Genomic DNA, 22,500 nt, shown 5'->3' with positions numbered 1-22,500 from the left:
CTCTGCTCCTCTGGCCCAGGCGGTCTGTGAGGGTGGACGCAGCGCTGGGGGAGTGAACCGTCCTTCTAGGGGCTCAGATCAACGGGCCCATCCATTCATCGTCGTTGCATATCTATAAAAATGTACATCTTTTTGTAAATCTTTGTACAGCTTTGTTCCAATGCTTTGGATAATAAACACACCAGGAACTTTAGACTTTTGTCCCTAAACTTCGGCATGGCAACGGATCGGAACGTTTAGTCTCCGTTAACGGGGTGAGTTTGGGAATGGGTTCTTTGAGGTTCAGACCAGCGTGGAAACTCATTTCAATGTTCCTCTTTAGTGTTCTGTTGGGAGCAGTGAACCCAGGACACAAAAACACACCGCCCTCCATATCCATGTGATATATATTAAAGGTCCCATGGCGTGCTACTTTATGGATGCTTTAATATAGGTGTTAGTGGGCCCCTAGTACAGTACTTGAAGACGTTCAAGAAATTCAGCCTTGGTACAGAGTTACAGCCACTACGAGCCAGGCCCACAATAAGCTCTCCACAAACGCAACGAGGCGGGTCAGGGTGGAGGGTGGGGGTGTGGCCCTGAGCAGCTTGCGGCCACGGTACCATGCGCTAGTGTTTACAGCGGAACACTGAACACTCCGGGTGCTCCGGCGGGAGTCCTGGAGCTCTATATCTAAATAATATCATGTTATATTTAGATCTATATTTAAGCAATATCACACGAGAGGGAGTGCTGTTGTACTGTATATCAGCACGGCTGTGATTCGGTCGTAGGCACGAGGCCGCAGGCCAAGTGCCGCAGATAATCACACCGTGCTGATATACAGTACAACAGCACGACCTCGAGTGTGATATTGCTTTTATACAACAGTGCTACGAGCACATTTTATTAGTTAACAGTAATAAGAAACAAGAGATTATGATTTGTTTGTTTAGTAATCATTTATTCGGCTCCGCCAACAAAAATAGTTCCGCAACTGAAGGGAGACTAGGCTGTTGCCAGGCAACACATATACAGTACATAAACATTCCTAGACACAAGCTCGCTACTCTGTGTCAGAGCGATAGGCTCTGCTCTGTGTACGCCGCTACTTTGTATCATTTACATTTATCTGAATGTTTCCATTTATTGTGCAACCACTGAAATATGAGTCTGTTGACAGACGCTTTGGTGGCATGATGTGTGTTTCTGGTGAGTTAACAGCTCGATCAGACAGCACGTTGCTCCAGCGTTTCCGGCTCTCCATAGATGGTCTCCAGTAGCTTTTTAGTGAGCTTTCAGACCTACGAAAAAAGTATCCAGGCCTCTTTCCTTCCCTTCGTCCTCCTCCGAGTCTGATGATGACCATTCATAGTTCAAATCAAATGTTATTTTTGGAAATATGTCCATCTTTACCGTGCAAAGTTTGCCACAATCTAAGATAGGCTATTTAACAGCTGATGTAACGTTAGCTAATAACGGTTATTAGAACGCCCGTACAGCGGAGTGATTATGTCTGTGAAAAGTCCCAGTGCTGTTATACTGTATATCAGCACTATGGAATGTCTCGTTGTCCAATCAAATTGCTCGGTTGGGACCGGTCGGAACTAACTGTTGTATAAAATATAATATATATTATCATGGTCAAAAGCTGTTTGCGCCTCCGGATGATATTATGAATCTCAAACGACTGCGTCGGGTTCTCAGACGCCTCTGGTTCTTCCACTTCCACGTCAATATTAAGTACAGACTGAACCGCGAGGTGGAGGAGAAGGGGATTGTTGCCCGGGGTTGTCTGCGTCGGGTTTTGTCCGTCGGAGCCCTGCTGCCCGCTGAACGCTGGCTGCCCCCGGGGCTGCCCGGCTCTGACGGACAATCCTGGGCAACAATCCTTTTCTCCTCCATTTCGCGGTTCCCAATTCCTTCTCAACCAACCCGACGCAGTCTAGTCTTTTCACCAAATGGGAGCTTTATGCAAGCTTGCGTTATTGTGTTGCGTGTTATGCGCCATAACACCAACAGCAGAACGGTTATCCAAATAACAAAGAACACTTGCGTTACAGTGTGTGTATTCACACACACACACGTGGTGCTCGCACGGTCCTAGCTCATTGTCTCATTGGCGGGCCAAATTCTCTGGGCGGGCCAAGCAGAGAAAGGGGCGGTAACCTGGTCCCGTATGACGTCATCCCGTATGACGTCATACAGGACCGGAACCCAAATCGAAGCGTTTCAGCGATCCTTTTTTCAAAGACGGAGTAAGATAGCTACTTCTCGGTTTACACCTAACGCAATTTTTAGCTACTGGGGGACCGTAGGGAGGCTAGGGGAACTCAACTTAATGTTAGAAAACCTCATAAAGTGACATTTTCATGCCATGGGACCTTTAATAAAGAATGATATGAGTTATTAAATATATATGCTGTGCCGATCATATATATGAGACCACAGAGTGTCTGGGAACGTATCCTAGACCAGCATCACTACAAATCTAGAATAGCAATTCATCCACACGTTCATCCCATGGCACCAAAATGGATATATTCCACTTTCAAATGTTTTAAATACACCTACACCTCCTGCTGTGCATCACTTTACTCAAACTACACGATAAGTGGCTTCCAGCAGCAGCAGCAGCAGCAGCTGCACCACCACCACCACCACCACCACCACCACCACCACCACCCTGCCTTGTCCTTGTTATGGAGCAGCCAGTAGAGGCCAGCTAGGTGGCGTGTGGCGTGGACATTGGACACAGAATAACAAGCGCCGGTGTGGTCAGTAAAGTGAGGCGTGTCCGAGGGAACGCCAAGACCACACACACACACTCTGAGCTGCTGGAGAGTCATGCACGTTCAAAACAAGATTCATGTTTTGCCCTGCACTGTTCAGAACAAAGTCTTCCGCCGGCCACAGGCGTGGCGTCACGGGGCAGCGTCGGTCTGAGCGCCCGTGGTTGTGGCGAGCTTGGTCTTTAAACACCGTGTGAAGGGGGTCTGTCCGTACTCTGGCGCAACCAGCAGTGCTGCTGCTCAGTGCTCTGTAGACACGGCGGCCTCTGGACAAAGTCCTCAGGATAGATTACTTATTGCACCACAAACACATTTCACCACAGACACCGGCACCAGACCAGCTTCATCTGTGGGTGTCATTCGACCACTTTGCTGGCTTTGACATTTACTCCAGTACCAAGTCAGGTCTGCATAGCTCTCTGCCCCCACCCCGCCCCCCCACCCGCCCCCTCTCCTCACAGCAGAGAGCTGCTTGTTTTGGTTCTGAGGAGATCCAGCTGTGGACTCTGAGGCTCAGTTCTACCGACCAGAGCGACAGAGGAAGGAGAGGCTTCTAAAGGAGCCCCAACAAGACCAGGACTTCTATGGATATTTCACCTCCAGCGAGGAACACGGAGCAGTGAATGCAAGGTCAGTTCTAATGGACACATTAAACGGCGACAGTGTTTTCCTGACAGAATGCTACAGAGGTAGTGAGCTAGAGTCCTCTGCAGCTGTAGAAACAGAGGGCACCCTGGTTCACATTCTGCGGATCAGAGTCGACTGAGCACAGAGTTTAGTTCTCTACAGGGTGCACCTGTTTTGGGTTCATTTTTTTTTTCATTATGAGCAAATTGATACGAACAGCAACTCTGCAGGAAATATACTACCAGTTTCATTCACAGATTGAGTAGAAAGACCACATTAGCCAATAGCCAGACAGACTGTTAGAATGCAACTTTTACAACAACAACGTCCAACTTTAAAGTTCAACGATTTGGACGACACTGAAGAACATGCTGTTTGTCCACAAGCATTAGTCACACAAACGATGTCTGAATGTTTACTTTTCACAAACCTGCTTTACTCTCAACCGCAAATTAACTGCACAAACACACATCTCTGCACATTCTGGGGTCATGTTAGTCTACACTGTGTGAGTTGGCGCTGAAACAGAGACAACCAGATGTCATCCACCCGTGTGGAAACGTCTCCCTGTGTGAGCAGGGGATTAACGTTCTCTCTGGTTCCTTGGTCCAGTCGCTGCACCTTTTAAACTCTGTGGAAGTCCCGGGAGGAGGGGGGTCTGAGGCATGGAGCCGGCCCAGAACGAGAGCCTCTCTGCGGGCTTCTCCGAGCCGGAGATCAGCGAGGTGGATCCGCAGAGTTCTTCAAAAGGCAAGTGGACGATTCTGTTCCCGTATTCTAGTGATTTTTGAATTGTCATTCGACAATTGGGCTATTTCTATTCTAAACATTATTTAAAAAAAACAGAAAATATGGATGTTTTTAGTGATTCGGTGGATATTTTTTGTAAACCCCAAACCTATTATCATCGTAAAACAAAAAAGGGACAAAGTATTCGTTTGGTGGAACAGGCAGAGCTGGACCACTGTCTCTAGTCTTTATTGTGCTTCTACATTAACCATTAAAGACGTGGAACATAAAGGCTCTCCAGCAGACCCTCTGCATTAATTATTAACGTGACGACGGCCCCGGGGTCCAGCGGCAGCCCCCCTGTTTGAACAGCTCAGACCCGATGAGCTGAAGAGAGGGACGGGGGAGCAGGGGGTGACTCCGCGGTCGCTCACCGTCACTTCACTCCACTCTGACTGACGACTTTGGTCACTTTTGGTTTTTTTACGAAAACGGTTTGAACTTCAAAGGGTCTTGCGTATTTTATAACCCCGAGGTTCAACGGACCCCATGGGCTTTGTGTTTTCTTGTGAGATCGATTTGATGTGTGTGGGGACATTAAGGGACACGTCTGATCAGGTGATCAGGCTGAGCTGAGTGGAGCCGCAGGCAGAGCGTTCTGTTACATTATCCTATCTGATTCATTATATATGTATTATATTGTATGTATTATATATAATATTGAAATGTATTATATTAGAATTACATGGTATCGTCGTTATTTCTTATATATTTGTATTATATGAATTGATGTCGAAGGCCTTAAATCAATCAACAGCCAGATGGGAAAATAAAAATGAATCGCTTATAATTGCTTATTCTCTCTCTCTCTCTCTCTCCCTCTCCCTCTCTCTCTCTCTCTCTCAGTGTTCACCATGTGGTGGCTGGTGGTCCTGACCTTCCTGGCCCAGCTGAGTCTGGTTCTCTTCGTCCTCTGGAAGTGCTGGAGATACGACGACCGGAGGGCGAGAGACAAACCCCCGAAGCCAGGTCCTCTCTCTCTCTCTCTCTCTCTCTCTCTCTCTCTCTCTCACTCAAACCCGTGTCTAGACATCCAATCAAAGCCCTGGGAGCCGCCCATTACCCTCCTAACCCTCCTATCCTCACCATGACCCTCGTTAGGATAATGAGTGTCCCAGCTGGAGATGATTGACTCTGATGGGCCGTGCTATCAGCTTTGGGCCCCAGGTTCTCCGTTGTTTATTTGACTGATGTTTAACGCGGTGTTATAAAACGGGCGATCTGATTGGTTCCCAACCGTTGTATATTGAGCGTATACACACAGCTATGACGCCCGTTCAGTTTACAGAGTTCAGTATCACTCCGCGCCTAACTCTAACTGTTGTTTATGTATATATAAAAGCGATAGCGTAGTTCACTGAAGCCTAAAAAACATGTTGATTGCTGGAGAGGGTGGAAATGTTGTAAAGCAATAGGCACACGGTCGGCAATTTAGCCTACTATCGAGTTCGAGTGAACTCGATAGAAGGCTAAATTGCCGGCGAACCAAGCTACCGTCTGTAGCCTTCTCTCTGAAGGACGCTACAGTGTGTTGCATAGCAACCGCCGTACACTTTGCCGGCAGCCAGGAGGGACTACTTTTTTGTATTTGTTAAAAAAAATGCTTTTCCGACTTTCTAGCTTTTTCAAAATTGAGGGTGTCTTTGACTTTAATTTCGCCATACTTACGTAACCGTTTTATAAAAGCAATAGATCACTTCAGTCAGTGATATACGGTCATTATACCACAGTGAAGGGGGTCGCCGCCCCTCCGCTGCGCGTCGGGACGGACAACGCCCCTTAACTGTGGTATAATGACCGTATACCACAGCCTGTCGTGATCTATTGCTTAATTGTAAAACACTGTACAACCTTGCCAGCTTGTCAGCCAATGGGAAGGGGGGGGGGGGGTTAACTTAAGAAATGACTCTTCTAAGTCTTCAATATTGAAGCTAGCCATCCACTATTAGCGCTCCGTCATTCCTGAACGTAATGCAACACGAAAAACTGGCAAGCGTGAAACGTAAACAACGACTTTTCGACCGGAAGTTCATTCATAAAACGATACGATTATTCAACAAATCGTTTGAGAATGTTTTTTTGTAGCCAAGCAGGATGGCTAATGGATCTGCACATCTTGTCATCACGTTCTCAGGGTCCTACAACTTGATGATCAACTCCGATCAGGCTGACATCGATTTCAAAACAGCAGACGCCAAAACTCCCAGCGATGATCGAGCGACGCAATCCTCCACAACTCTGCTATCGCCTGCGATGCCTGGATCGCGTTGCTGGGTGGAGGAGGAGAGGCGGTATTACCCTGGCAACGGTTTCATGCCCGGACAGCCGATCCACTGGGACGTTGCGTACTACTGACGGTATCGTCGAGATTCAGACCCACTGAGGGCAATCCAGAAGGACTCTCAGACGGGGCAGAGGGTAACATGTGACCGCGGTCCAGACTTGTGCGTTTGTTCGCTTGAACGTGAGAACGTCGGGCGCCACTGGGAAGGGGAGTTCAACTTTTCAACTCACCCCAAACGGCCATGAAGACAGCGAAGAACACCGTGGCTCCGTTGTCAAAGAGATGCGTCACCTGCAGCGTTTGAAACAGGTGTTTGACAAACATACACCATACAGATGTAATAGACACTGATGTTGATGTTTATAATGATGAAGATATAGCATAGAGTTTACACAGGGATGTTGAAATTGAGAGTGATTTCTATGCACAATGATGTTTTATTGTTACTAACGTAATGACGTTCATTCATCCGTTGTTTCTTAATTCTCGTTCCGTGTGTACGAAATCACATCCTCCTGTTTATATATTCAAATATTTCAGCAACGTGGCCGCTTAAAACCCAAAGATGTAAATGTAATATAAGCCTTACTGTGAACGTGAAATGCCAATATGATTACGGGTCAGAATTGTGTGGCAATGAGGGCAGAATATAAGAGGACATAAGAAATCAATAAATAATATATCAACCTTTTTCTTTATTGTTTAGCGCCCCAACACATTTTGACGTCATTGACTTGAATAAGGTGTGCGTGTGAGATTGACTCCTGAAGTGTGTGTGCGTGGAGGTGTGTGTGTGTCTTAGGAGGTGTGTGTGTGTGTGTGTCTTAGGAGGTGTGTGTGTGTGTGCGTGGAGGTGTGTGTGTGTCTGTGTGTGTGTGTGTGTGTGTGTGTGTGTGTGTGTGTGTGTGTGTGTGTGTGTGTGTGTGTGTGTGTGTGTGTGTGTGTGCGTGGGGTCCAGGCCTACCTTGGCGTAGATGCAGCTGTCAGAGAGCTTCAGGTAGGGGCAGTACTGGTCACAGATGGGACACATGATGACGTCTGTCGCCTGGCAGATCTCCTTACTGACCAATCACAGAGCAGAAGGGAAACCGTCAACACACAGGAACGGGGTGGGGTTAAAGAATGTGATGTCTTGGGAAATGTGCATTTTGGATTAGTTGATCCAGTGAAACGCAGTTCGTCTGAACACGGACATATCGATTAGCCTGGCTCCGCCCGCCTCCGTACTTCTGCTCAATTTCCATTTCCCTCCAGTTCTACGTCTGGGTCTGCGGTATTTTCGCAGGTTTTCTGCAGCCAATTTTTTTTCAGCGAACAGAGGGCTGAGAGTGGCTGACGTTGAGGTCGTGCGCTGGTTTGAGTCGTAGTCAAACGTCAGCGATTGGTTATGGCGGATCCACTGGGGCAGATCCAATAGTTTCAAACTCCAACAGACGCCCGCCTTCAAGTGAGCTAACGTTTGTCAACGGAGAAAGGCCGGACTCTCTGTGCAAATGAAATGAAGTAGGAGATTCTGGTAGGACCAGGCTACATATCGATAACACCGTAGATGGAACCACCACAACTAATGAATACAGTGATGTTGGATGTTGATATGAACTTGTTTTCCTTCCATGGTATCGGTGGAGAGGCAGGATTTTATTACTAATAAATAATCCCACAATTCCCCAGATATATATGACCTGTCTGAATCATCCCAGCTGCCTCGTGGCCGTAATGAAGAGCTCACAACAAGCTCTGACCGCCACGCATAACATTATGAACAACGCCTTCCTTTATGAGCCAGCGCTCAAATCAAAACCATATCTCAAAGACTTGGCACACACACACACACCCCGAGTGAATGCTGAACTCTGCGAGCAGAATAAATAATGTCTCTTAATCACAGCTGTGTCAACAGGCCGTCTGGTGGCGTTGAGGGATCAGGGATGATAAAAAATTAAGTATTTTCAATTCAACTTTATTAATACCACTTGGGGCAATTAGTTGATAGTAATAACCACATACAATCAATGCGATACACAGAGGGGCTAAAATGTCGTTTTACAAGCAGGTAAAATATAACGACACCCTGATGGCAAAGGGAACATCCAGAAGCAGCCAGAAGGGTGAGGCCGACAAATCTAACCAACCGTTAGCTGATCTGAGACCAGATGATTCACAGGAAGTCGGGCGCAGAGGACTCCTCATTAGCTCATCTCATTAGCTCATCTCATTAGCTCATCTCATTAGCTAATAGCTAATAAGTACGCACTTATTGTATGTTTGAACGTCCTGGCACTTAATGTAATCACTTAATGTTTGTCTGCTCGACTGTGGCTCTTAATGTAATCACTTATTGCATGTTTCTCCGTCCTTGCACTTGCACAAAAAAGTGCTTAGCACTGTGTAGCATCTTATCCTAGCAGGGCCGGATCATCCATAAGGGCACTTGGCACCGTGCCCAGGGGCACCGACCACTGACAGCCAGCGGGGGGCGCCACATGAAGGAAGCTTTAAAAAAAAAATAATCGTCATTTTTTTTTACATTATTCACTTGAAAATGTTGAAAGACCACACATTATTCGATTATGAATATTCATTTCACATATATTAATTTCAGTCAGTTAGTGCTTGGCACTTCTGGTTCTATGAACATCCTTACCGTACCCACAGAGAGATATTGTTGTTTCTCTTTCTCCTGACAAACGTACTTAGTACTACTGTAGTACTGTACTTAGTACTTAGTACTACTACTACTAAGTCTCTTTGGATAACAGCGTCTGCTAAACGCCCTGAATGCAAATGAGCGAGTGAGACGGGGAGAAACGACCGGAACACGACATGACGGTGAAGGGGTGAATCAATTATTAATACCCAGAATCTCACAACGGGAGGAGGATCCGTCTGCGTCACGGCGCACGGTCCAAGAGCACAACTGAACCAATGAAATGAAAACACTACGAAAAAATAAAGAACAGTACGTGAGTTTAGGCAAACAGACGTCATGACGACCACGTCACACATCGGAGGACGGCTGTGATGACGACGACGACGATGATGACGACGGTGATGATGATGATTTCAACACACTGCTGTGGGGCTCAGAGACGAAGATCAGAGGAGTTGTTCCATTACCTGACCTGGCAGTGGTCCAGGGTGAGCAGACCGTACAGGAAGACCAGCAGGCCCACCAGCGCGGCGGGGAACAGCATGCCGGTGTACCAGCCCAGCCAGGCGAAGTACAGGCCGATCTTCTCCCCGAAGTACCGCCTGCAAGCAGCCCCCATGGTTACAGCACGCACGCACACACGCACGCACGCACGCACACACACACACAGCCCCCATCGTTACAGCACGCACACACACACACACACACACACACACACGCAGCCCCATCGTTACAGCACGCTCACACACACACACACACACACACACACACGTTACAGCACACACACACACACACACACACACACACACGCAGCCCCATGGTTACAGCACACACACACACACACACACACACACACACACACACACACACACACACACACACAGCCCCCATGGTTACAGCACACACACACACACACACACACACACACACACACACAGCCCCATCGTTACAGCACACACACACACACACACACACACACACACGTTACAGCACACACACACACACACACACACACACACACACACCCACCCCCTCGTTACAGAACGCACACAGGCATGCACACGCTGGCCACACACACAGACACGGACGCACACACACGCATGCACGCGCACACACACAGTGGCCACTCGCACGCACTGACACACGGACAGACTCACACACAAGCAAGCACACACACACACACACACACACAGGGGCAGCATCCTGCGCTGCTCCGACCCCCCGCTGGGCGTCCCTGAGTGTCGTTAGGATAACGAGTGTCACGGCTGGAGACCATCAACTCTGATCAGCTGGAGCCGAGTTCCTGAGCTTTAGCCCCAGCTTCTCAGCTGGTTTGGTTTCCGTCAAATTAATTGTTCTCTGTTCCAAGCCTGACACACACACACACAGACACACACACACACACACACACACACACACACACACACACACACACACACACACACACACACACACGCATACGCACACGCACACGCACAGACACACACACACACCATCCTGTTCCTCACTGCGCTGGATTAAATACGAAACAACCAGCCCCAACCTAATGTTCCAGAGCAAGGCACTAAAGGCCTTGTTGGCTAGGGACAACAGATGGAAATGAGCATTTGCAGCTAACTCTGGCTTATTTACAGCAATAAACTTGTTTGTCAGTCAATCAGGGCATTGTCCCTATCAGCTAAATAAAAAAAATTAAAAAATTAAATTGTTCCGCTTTAAGATTCGTAGCTCAGCTCTCAGCTCTCAGCGTTTGTGTCATCAGGCTCACTCTCTGCATATTAAATATTTATACAAACTATAAAGATTCAAATACATGAAGGCCTGCATGTAACACAACCCCCCGACGAGACGTCAAGAGGTGAGTCCGTTAATATTGACGCCCTGACCACGTGTGGATACAGTGGACTATTCAGGCTGGCTTTACACGACAACCATCTGAACACAAACCGCAAAAGTGGCGTTACGTTCCCACTTTTACATTCCGTGTTTAGACGAGACGTCTTTGGGTGGAAATCTGCGTGCACGCGGTGACGCAAAAGTGTGTGAAATCCGACATGTTTGTCTGTTGTTGGTTTGCCTGTGCTGCACGCGGACGTGACGTAAACGCGTACGAGACGCGAGAGCCAGCGGGAGCGGCTCAGAGCACCACCTTCTGCGTTGTCAACCCTTTAGACGGAAACGCAGCGGTGGAGCGCTTTTCGAAAGATTTCGAAAACGCGGTCGCCGTCTAAACGAACGAGGCACATCTGATCAGATACTGTGTCGGTTTCACCCGGGAGCGTTGTCGCGTGAAGCCAGCGTTAATGACCGTACGTCACCGGCCGCCGCGGCCCGGCCTCTGAGGAGAGAGCCGTGGTGCCTGAGCCTCCTCTGACGGGCTCTTCAGAGAGCGGCGCGGCTAACGAGGCTTAACGAGCTGCGTCGTCCTGACGACCACGGAGCGGTGAGGAGAGGAGGGGACGCCTCAGAGTGACTCTCTCACACACATCGGCCGCTTCTGGGTCTGTCGTCAGCGGACGGACATTTTGAATCAGGGTTTATACTGGAGCTGAGTTGACGAATGTGCATTCTCTTGAGGACCACGCCTTAAGCTAATGCTATAGGCTCAGGCCTAAGGCTAACGCATAGCCTTGGTGGGGGGTTGATGCTAAGCTAGTGAGCCTCTGTGTGGGATGATGCTAGGCTAGTTAGCCTCTGTTGGGGGTGATGATGCTAGGCTAGTTAGCCTCGTGGGGGGTGGTGCTAGGCTAGTTAGCCTCCGTGGGGGGTGATGATGCTAGGCTAGTTAGCCTCGTGGGGGGTGATGATGCTAGGCTAGTTAGCCCCGTGGGGGGTGGTGCTAGGCTAGTTAGCCTCCATTGGGGATGGTGATGCTAGGCTAGTTAGCCTCCGTGGGGGGTGATGATGCTAGGCTAGTTAGCCTCGTGGGGGGTGGTGCTAGGCTAGTTAGCCTCGTGGGGGGTGGTGCTAGGCTAGTTAGCCTCGTGGGGGGTGATGCTAGGCTAGTTAGCCTCCATTGGGGATGGTGATGCTAGGCTAGTTAGCCTCCGTGGGGGGTGATGATGCTAGGCTAGTTAGCCCCGTGGGGGGTGATGATGCTAGGCTAGTTAGCCTCGTGGGGGGTGATGATGCTAGGCTAGTTAGCCTCTGTCGGGGGGTGACGCTAGGCTAGTTAGCCTCCGTGGGGGGTGATGCTAGGCTAGTTAGCCTCCGTGGGGATGGTGATGCTAGGCTAGTTAGCCTCCGTTGGGGGTGGTGCTAGGCTAGTTAGCCTCGTGGGGGGTGATGATGCTAGGCTAGTTAGCCTCCGTTGGGGGGTGATGATGCTAGGCTAGTTAGCCTCGTTGGGGATGGTGATGCTAGGCTAGTTAGCCCCGTGGGGGGGTGATGATGCTAGGCTAGTTAGCCTCGTGGGGGGTGATGATGCTAGGCTAGTTAGCCTCCGTTGGGGGTGATGATGCTAGGCTAGTTAGCCTCCGTCGGGGTGATGATGCTAGGCTAGTTAGCCTCCGTGGGGGGTGATGATGCTAGGCTAGTTAGCCTCCGTCGGGGGGTGATGCTAGGCTAGTTAGCCCCGTGGGGGGTGATGCTAGGCTAGTTAGCTTTGTGGGGGGTGATGATGCTAGGCTAGTTAGCCTCCGTTGGGGGTGATGCTAGGCTAGTTAGCCTCCGTTGGGGATGGTGATGCTAGGCTAGTTAGCCTCCGTTGGGGATGGTGATGCTAGGCTAGTTAGCTTCGTGGGGGGTGATGATGCTAGGCTAGTTAGCCCCGTGGGGGGTGATGATGCTAGGCTAGTTAGCCTCCGTGGGGGGTGATGATGCTAGGCTAGTTAGCCTCTGTCGGGGGTGGTGATGCTAGGCTAGTTAGCCCCGTGGGGGGTGATGATGCTAGGCTAGTTAGCCTCCGTGGGGGGTGATGATGCTAGGCTAGTTAGCCGCCGTTGGGGGTGATGATGCTAGGCTAGTTAGCCCCGTGGGGGGTGATGATGCTAGGCTAGTTAGCCTCCGTGGGGGGTGATGATGCTAGGCTAGTTAGCCCCGTGGGGGGTGATGCTAGGCTAGTTAGCCCCGTGGGGGACCCACCGGATGAGGTCCAGCGGCTGGTACTTGTACCACACGCCCCACCAGGCCCAGCACTCGAACAGCAGGTGGCGGTTGTTCTCCGCCCCGTGGGTCCGCACGGAGTTCCGGCTCCGGTAACTTCCCTGGAAACACACGGACACAGGGTCACACACACACACTAACCACAACCTCACACACACACACACACACACTAACCACAACCTCACACACACACACACACACACACTAACCACAACCTCACACACACACTAACCACAACCTCACACACACACACACACACACACTAACCACAACCTCACACACACACACACACACACACTAACCACAACCTCACACACACACTAACCACAACCTCACACACACACACACACACACACTAACCACAACCTCACACACACACTAACCACAACCTCACACACACACACACACACACACACACACTAACCACAACCTCACACACACACTAACCACAACCTCACACACACACACACACACACACTAACCACAACCTCACACACACACACACACTAACCACAACCTCACACACACACACACACACTAACCACAACCTCACACACACACTAACCACACTAACCACAACCTCACACTAACCACAACCTCACACACACACACACACACACACTAACCACAACCTCACACACACACACACACACACACACACACTAACCACAACCTCACACACACACACACACACACACACACACTAACCACAACCTCACACACACACTAACCACAACCTCACACACACACTAACCACACACACACACACACACACACACACACACACACACTAACCACAACCTCACACACACACACACACACACACTAACCACAACCTCACACACACACACACACACACACACACACTAACCACAACCTCACACACACACTAACCACAACCTCACACACACACACACACACTAACCACAACCTCACACACACACACACACACACACTAACCACAACCTCACACACACACACACACACACACACACACTAACCACAACCTCACACACACACTAACCACAACCTCACACACACACACACACACTAACCACAACCTCACACACACACACACACACACACACACACACACACACACACACACACACACTAACCACAACCTCACACACACACACACACACACACACTAACCACAACCTCACACACACACTAACCACAACCTCACACACACACACACACACACTAACCACAACCTCACACACACACTAACCACAACCTCACACACACACACACACACTAACCACAACCTCACACACACACTAACCACAACCTCACACACACACACACACACACACACTAACCACAACCTCACACACACACACACACACACACACACACTAACCACAACCACACACACACACACTAACCACAACCTCACACACACACACACACACTAACCACAACCTCACACACACACACACACTAACCACAACCTCACACACACTAACCACAACCTCACACACACACACACACACACACTAACCACAACCTCACACACACTAACCACAACCTCACACACACACTAACCACAACCTCACACACACACTAACCACAACCTCACACACACACTAACCACAACCTCACACACACACACTAACCACAACCTCACACACACACACACACACACACACACTAACCACAACCTCACACACACACACACACACACACACACACTAACCACAACCTCACACACACACACACACACACACACACACACTAACCACAACCTCACACACACACACACACACACACACACACACTAACCACAACCTCACACACACACTAACCACAACCTCACACACACACACACACACTAACCACAACCTCACACACACACACACACACACACACACACTAACCACAACCTCACACACACACTAACCACAACCTCACACACACACACACTAACCACAACCTCACACACACACTAACCACAACCTCACACACCCACCACCACCACCACAGCCACAGCCACAACCACCACCACCACCACCACAACCACACCCACCACCACCACAACAGCCGGTCTCTCCTCACACCCAAGTCAAGAGAGCCCCGAATGCGCCTTGGACGTACACACACACACACACACACACACACACACACACACACACACACACACACACACACACACACACACACACACACACACACACACGGTAATACCACTGTGTGTGATTGTGGAATACATTCATAGCAGGCAGTGTTTGACTCTAACTGGAGCATTAACTAGTTAACTTTAACCTATCCCCGTCTCCTCCTCTCAGGGTAAGATGAGACAGGTGTAGAGGTGTTTTACGTATAGAGGTTTTTTAAACTTTAACATTTAAAGTTTAAAGTAACCCGGGTTCATCTCAGGGGCGGCGGTGACCGCTGAATGTCCCTCGGGATGTTGTGAGTGACGGAGATACGGAGCTCCGCCAGTCAGGAGGTAGGATGAGTGACACATGGGAGATGATTGACATGTGGGTTTCCCCTGGAATGTGGTCCTTAGTTGACTATGCTGAGATAATACTTATACTTCCTTTAAACCTAAAGTCAATTTCTCCCACAAACCTCCCACACACACACACACAGGCATATGGTTACACACACTAACCAGAACCTCAAGTCCATAACGCACACACGCACACACACACACACACACACACACACACACACACACATTCTTTATTTAGACACATTATTAGGAAGATGACATTAATTGTATGATCTTAAATTCCCTAAATGAAGCAAACTATCTGTGGAGACATGTGGAAACAAACATGCACACAAGCAACTGGTAATCAACGCACACACATATGCAAACACAACGCACATCAGAGGAAAACACATGCAGGCAGACACACAAAAGGCCACCGTGAGACCTCGTTATGGAAGTATAACGAGGGGGCAGACACACACCACTGGACCAACAGGCGGTCTCCGTTGGGGGGCGTTACCTCGTGCAGGGGGAACTAACTAACTAACCACAACCTCACACACACACTAACCACAACCTCACACACACACACACACACACACACACACACACTAACCACAACCTCACACACACACTAACCACAACCTCACACACACACACACACACACACACACACTAACCACAACCTCACACACACACTAACCACAACCTCACACACACACACACACACACACACACACACACACACACACACACACACACTAACCACAACCTCACACACACACTAACCACAACCTCACACACACACACACACACACACACTAACTACAACCTCACACACACTAACCACAACCTCACACACACTACGGTCTCCGTCGGGGGGCGTTACCTCGTGCAGGGGGAACGCCGCCTCGTAGGAGCTGTTGCTGAGCAGCCGGTTCAGTCCTGGAGGCAAACGGGACACACGGACAGAGGCTGACGTCCGGGGACACACGGACACACACACTGATTCATGTGTTGGACCCGCCAAGGAGATCATTTGATGAGATAAGGATCTTTTTTTTTATCACCAGAGGAGCAGAGGCAGGAGATCAAGCAGATTGAAAAACTAAGACGAGCATGAAAGCACATTTTTCAAACCCGGGTGAAAAGTATGATAGCAGTAACGGCAAAACCGCACAAAAATATAAAAACGTAAACGCCGTGAAATAAGACCTTGTAATGTTAGCAGGTTTCAACGTTGACTGCTTTCAAAAGGCGAGGTGTTCAACCGACAGAAACACTGAGTGACGTACCGGACCACACACCACGGGCCTTCCTACGTCCAGACCCCCCTGGAGCTCCACTCTGTCCGGCTGTTTCTTTTTATACATTCTTTCCAAAACTGTAATGGATCTGACGGTTTAAATTAAGTGTCTGAGGCCACCGCTAAATGACAAAATGTAAAAAAAACTAAAACAACAACCCTCTAATGTAGGAGCAGGAATAGGACATGGATCCGATCTGATCAATACTACAGAAATAGCCGCCGGCTCGGTCTCTCAACACGGCGTGACGCGGCGTTGGGTGGGGGTTGGGTGGGGGTTGGGTGGGGGTTGGGTGGGGGTCCCGGGGGAGACCAGAGGCAGGGCCCTACAGGCTGTAGTAGCGCTGCCCGTGGTGCAGGAGTCCCTCCGCAGGCCCACCCTGGGCGCTGCTCTCGCTCTGCACAGAAAATCCTGTCGACGCAACCTTTTCATGTGACACACTCTCTCCACGCTTTGAGCTGAGTCGTCTCAACGCGCCCCCCCCCCCCCCCCCCCCCCCCCCCCACCCCCCTCTGAGTCCACATCCTCCCCCTCTCTCCGGGGCGTCCTCTTCAGCTAAATTGGCCGAGGGATGCTGAATGTCCCGAAAAAAAAAGAGCAGAAACTTGAATGAAACGACGAGGGCGCCGCCGCAGAGCACCTGGAGACCAGAACTGTTTCATAAAAGGCTGCGTTGCAAAACAACTCCTATGCCTCCTGTGTCAACTCCGTTCACAGGGCGGCATGTGGCCCCCCCCCGGGGCACGGAGAGCTCCGGAAAGAGTCTCACCCCTATCTTTTTTTTTTTTGCCCTCCTCGTAACTCTTGATAAACCCTTGAGAAATACTATACGTGTGTGTGTGTGTGTGTGTGTGTGTGTGCACAGAACAGAATGACGATTTTAAATCGTCATTAAATCGTCGATTTTAAATCTCATTTAAAGACCCACCTTTTTTCACTGGCCTTCGATTAGCGTTTCCTTTTTCAAGTGCCAGCAAATAGTGTCCCCTAGTTACCTTTTAAATTTCTCTTCTATTTTATCCTGTTTTAACTCCTAGAGTCTTTGTCTTTTAATTTTTCATTGTGTATCTGCACTTCCTGTGAAGCACTTTGGTTGCGGCTCAGCCGCATGTAAAATTGTGCTATACAAATAAAACTTGACTTGACTTGACTTGACGATTGGAACGCACCCCCAAGGGCTACAACCGATAAAGCAGACGGCGGAAAGGGCCTCACCGATCTTGTTCTTGCCCTCCTCGTACTTGACCCTCTGCAGGACGTGGTGGACGATGCGGGAGCGCGTGGCGTTGTTGAAGAAGGTGTCCTTGTTGTGGATGATGAAGCTGTCACAAGGAGACCAAGGAGAGGCTTACAGTGTTAAAGCTGCACCATGTGTGGTTAACCCCCCCTAGTGGAGGGGGGGGTGGTGGTGTCGTCACAGTCCGGGATAATGCACAGAACACGGACACGGCCCGCCTGGGATTTTTACCCCTTTATGCTTCAGGAATTATCGAGTCCAGATTTTTTTTTTTTAATGTAAATAGCCGCAGTGGAAATACTATATAAATACTTTACTATACGTGCGTGTGTGTGTGTGTGTGTGTGTGTGTGTGTGTGTGTGTCCGTTGAATGCAAGGGGTCCAAGAGCAAAACCGATGGGGGGGGGGGGGGGGGGCACATAAAGCCAGTGAGAATAGAAATAGAGAAAGAGAGACAGTGACGGAGAGAGAGAGAGTCACACACTATACCTATTGTATGTGAAGGTCAAAGACACTGTCAGGAAATTGAATAGAGTGAGTGAGAGAGAGAGCGAGAGAGATAGAGAGAGAGAGAGAGAGCTAGAGAGAGAGAGAGTCAGAGAAGAGGGCGAGGTAGAGAGAGAGCAGGGCGAGGTAGAGAGAGAGAGAGAGAGAGAGAGCGAGGTAGAGAGAGCGAGAGAGAGAGAGGGTGAGAAGTAGAGAGAGAGAAAGAGAGAGAGAGGGTGAGAGGTAGAGAGAGAGAAAGCGAGAGAGAGAGAGCGAGCGTGTAACAGAGAGCCTGATAGAGCAGTGGCTCAGTGTCAGCCCTGGTCTGGACAGGCTTGAGTCAGGGAGCAGCATATGGTGGGATGGCAGGGACTCCACTGGCCATCCACCCAACCCGGGGGACCCAGCCCTGGGGGACCCAGCCCGGGGGACCCAGCCCTGGGGGACCCAGCCCGGGGGACCCAGCCCTGGGGACCCAGCCCGGGGGACCCAGCCCGGGGGACCCAGCCCTGGGTCCCCAGCCCTGGGTCCCCAGCCCGGGGGACCAGTAATGACTGGCCCTCCCTGAAGCTGGGAACACTAACGCTATAATACCACGCTTCAATAAGTGCACACACACAAACACAGTGTCCACCCCCCCCCCCACCCCCCCCCCCCCCCCCCCCCCCCCCCATCCCTGCTGGCCGAGCAATCGTTGAATAGGTCACCCATGGGGGGTTGGACTGGCCGAGTGGTCGCATCGACCCGCCTGGCTGGTGGCTGGCTAGAGAGAGACAGGTTAACGTGCTTCTGCCGTTTTACTGCTACTCTTAGAGTGTGGGGACCTTCGAGTTGTTTGACGAGTAAAGTTTTATCGCGTGGTGGAAGAACTCTTGAGTGTCCACACTGGGAGATGCGACTGGTTGAACTCTCAGCGATTCCCTCTCGCGAGGTGTTGGCGTGGCAACGACCAGCGCAAAGGAAACGTCAACAACACGACCCTCTGCTACAACCGACACGTTTTGAAATCAGGTTGTCTGGCAACAGGGAGGTTGATGGTTTCAATCCCCGGCTCCTCCTAGCCGAGTGTCAAGGTGCCCCTGAGCAAGGCACCTAAAGGCCTCCACATGCTGCGTGGTTTGGCCGAATCCTACACACACGCACGCGCACGCGGCAATGTTGTGAACAGCTTTGAACTCAAGTTCAACTTTTGGTTGTCGTTACACCAGACGTACACTAGGGGGCGATTCATCACGATCACCACATCGGGGTGAGGCGCCACAAGTAGGTTGATTTAGTTAGGCTCAGTTCAGTTGGGTTTGTTGGGTTAATTTGGGTTAAGTGGGATTAAGTGAGGTTAAGTGAAGTAAAGTGAGGTTAAGCGAGGTTAAGTGAGGTTAGGTTAGGTTAATTTAGGTTAGGTTAGGTTAGGTTAAGTTAGGTTAGGTTAAGTGAGGTTAAGTGAGGTTAAGTGAGGTAAAGTTAGGTTAGATTAAGTTAGTTTAAGTTATGTTAAGTGAGGTAAAGTTAGGTTAGATTAAGTTAGGTTAAGTTATGTTAAGTGAGGTAAAGTTAGGTTAGGTTAAGTGAGGTTAAGTGAGGTTAAGTTAGGTCAAGTTAGTTTAAGTTATGTTAAGTTAGGTAAAGTTAGGTAAAGTTATGTTAAGTTAGGTTAAGTTAGTTTAAGTTATGTTAAGTTAAGTTAAGTTAGGTTAGGTTAAGTTAGTTTAAGTTATGTTAAGTGAGGTAAAGTTAGGTTAGGTTAAGTTAGTTTAAGTTAGGTTAAGTGAGGTGAAGTTAGGTTAGGTTAAGTTAGTTTAAGTTATGTTGTTAAGTGTAAGTTAAGTGAGGTAAAGTTAAGTTAGGTTAAGTTAGTTTAAGTTATGTTAAGTGAGGTAAAGTTAGGTTAGGTTAAGTTAGTTTAAGTGTAAGTTAAGTGAGGTGAAGTTGAGCTCACTGGTGAATCCTGGAGCGGCTGAAGGGGGCGGTGAAGCTCTCGTTCTCCTCCAGGTCCGGCAGCGTGTCGCTGGTTAACTTCATGGGTTTGCGTGGCAGCCAGCCGCGGACCTTGTTGATCCTCTTCTCCATCCTGAGGGGCGTTCAGGACAAATCACGGTTAAAGGCCGCTCAACAGGGTGCCTTCAGGAAAAAAAAAGGTTCAAAACTGCTTAAAACGGTGAGTTCAGGACTAAACATGGTTCAGGACTAAACATGGTTCAAAACCGCTGAACAGGGTGCATTCAGGACAAAACAGGGTCAAAACTGCTCATCAGGGTGTGTTCAGGACAAAAAACAGTTAAAAACCACTGAACAGGTTTCAAAACCTATTAACAGCGTGCGTACAGGGCAAAACACGGTCCAGAACCACGTAACAGGGTGCGTTCAGGACAAAACACGGTTCAAAACCACGTAACAGGGTGCGTTCAGGACAAAACAAGGTTCAAAACCACGTAACAGGGTGCGTTCAGGACAAAACACGGTTCAAAACCACGTAACAGGGTGCGTTCAGGACAAAACACGGTTCAAAACCGCTGACCAGGGTGTTCTGTAGAACAAATCATTAATTTAAATTAAATCGAGGACGGCTGCAAGAAATGATTGCACATCGAGCGCATGACTCACCGACTCATAAACTTGTGTCTTCGGTGCATGTAAAAGATTTTCCTCCTAAAATATCGACATATAAATGAAACAACAACAAAAATCCACTTTGTGTTACAATATAATTAAATGGAAGAAAATGAGCAAATCCTACTAGGATGATGTTATTAGCTGGAGCGTCATTAAACATAACAGCACTCTGCTACAACACACACACACACACACACACACACGCGCATTGACGCATGCACACACACACACACGTAGGCACACGCACACACACACACACACACTCACACACGCACACACACCTGAATGGCATGCGTATGTTCATGAGCTCGGCGTAGCGACACAGCACGTCCCACGGAGCATGGAGCTTCAGGAATATCACGTCGCTATTGGTAACCGAGGACTGTCACGCACACACACACACACACACACGCGCACACACACACACAGACACACACACGCACACGCACAGACACACACACACACACATCAACCCAAAAAACAGAGAGAAATGAACATAAGACATCAAAACAGGATTGTGTTACTGCCTCAAATACGGACATGGAGAAATAGAGCTTTTTTACTTATACATCTGCATGTGTGTGTGTGTGTGTGTGTGTGTGTTTGTTTGTATGTATGTATGTATGTATTTAATAACAATACAGGTGTTGTACATATCCTATGTACAACACCACATATAATGAGCGTATACACACAGCTATGACGCCCGTTCAGTTTCACTCCGTGCCTAACTTGAACTGTTGTTTATTTATATATAAAAGCAATAGCATAGTTCACTGAAGCCTAAAAACATGTTGATTGATGGAGAGGGTGGAAATGTTGTAAAGCAATAGGCACACACTGAGTGAACTCGACAGTAGGCAAAATTGCCGGCGAACCGAGCTACCGTCTCTAGCCTTCTCTCTGAAGGACGCTACAGTGTGTTGCATAGCAACCGCCGCGCACTTTGCCGGCAGCCAGGAGGGACTACTTTTTTGTATTCGTTAAAAAAAATGCTTTTCAGACTTTCTCGTTGAGGGCGTCTTTGACTTTCATTTCGCCATACTTATGTAACCGTTTTATAAACGCAATAGATCACTTCAGTCAGTGAGATGTGCTCATTATACCACAGTTAAGGGACGGACAACGCCCCTTAACTGTGGTATAACTGCGGCCTGTCGTCATCTATTGCTTAAATAGTACATAGTT

General features: G+C 49.1%; 2 protein-coding genes across 2 annotated transcripts in view; one reads left to right on the top strand and one right to left on the bottom strand.

The window, feature by feature from the left end:
• LOC311372774 (anoctamin-4-like) overlaps positions 1 to 22,347 on the bottom strand; it is a gene marked incomplete at both ends in the record, with an annotated part of 38,070 nt that extends 15,723 nt beyond the window's left edge. Inside the window, 10 exons of the mRNA XM_084489718.1 lie at positions 6,702 to 6,762; positions 7,436 to 7,532; positions 9,589 to 9,723; positions 13,205 to 13,326; positions 16,561 to 16,616; positions 18,194 to 18,300; positions 20,639 to 20,770; positions 21,304 to 21,348; positions 21,594 to 21,694; positions 22,318 to 22,347. Coding sequence (XP_084345844.1) covers positions 6,702 to 6,762; positions 7,436 to 7,532; positions 9,589 to 9,723; positions 13,205 to 13,326; positions 16,561 to 16,616; positions 18,194 to 18,300; positions 20,639 to 20,770; positions 21,304 to 21,348; positions 21,594 to 21,694; positions 22,318 to 22,347 — 886 coding nt within the window. The remainder of the gene's footprint in view (positions 1 to 6,701; positions 6,763 to 7,435; positions 7,533 to 9,588; positions 9,724 to 13,204; positions 13,327 to 16,560; positions 16,617 to 18,193; positions 18,301 to 20,638; positions 20,771 to 21,303; positions 21,349 to 21,593; positions 21,695 to 22,317) is intronic.
• LOC311372777 (uncharacterized protein) lies at positions 3,235 to 7,164 on the top strand. Its single transcript, XM_084489720.1, has 4 exons — positions 3,235 to 3,401; positions 4,011 to 4,148; positions 5,034 to 5,156; positions 6,322 to 7,164. The coding sequence occupies exons 2-4, from the start codon at positions 4,064 to 4,066 to the stop codon at positions 6,540 to 6,542; spliced, it is 429 nt and encodes a 142-aa protein (XP_084345846.1). The 5' UTR covers positions 3,235 to 3,401; positions 4,011 to 4,063; the 3' UTR covers positions 6,543 to 7,164.
• Positions 22,348 to 22,500: the final 153 nt, after the last annotated feature.

Source organism: Micromesistius poutassou (genome assembly GCF_964030765.1).
Source record: "Micromesistius poutassou genome assembly, contig: SCAFFOLD_279, whole genome shotgun sequence".
Classification (NCBI taxonomy): Eukaryota; Metazoa; Chordata; class Actinopteri; order Gadiformes; family Gadidae; genus Micromesistius; species Micromesistius poutassou.
This window is presented reverse-complemented; position numbering and strand designations above follow the sequence as displayed.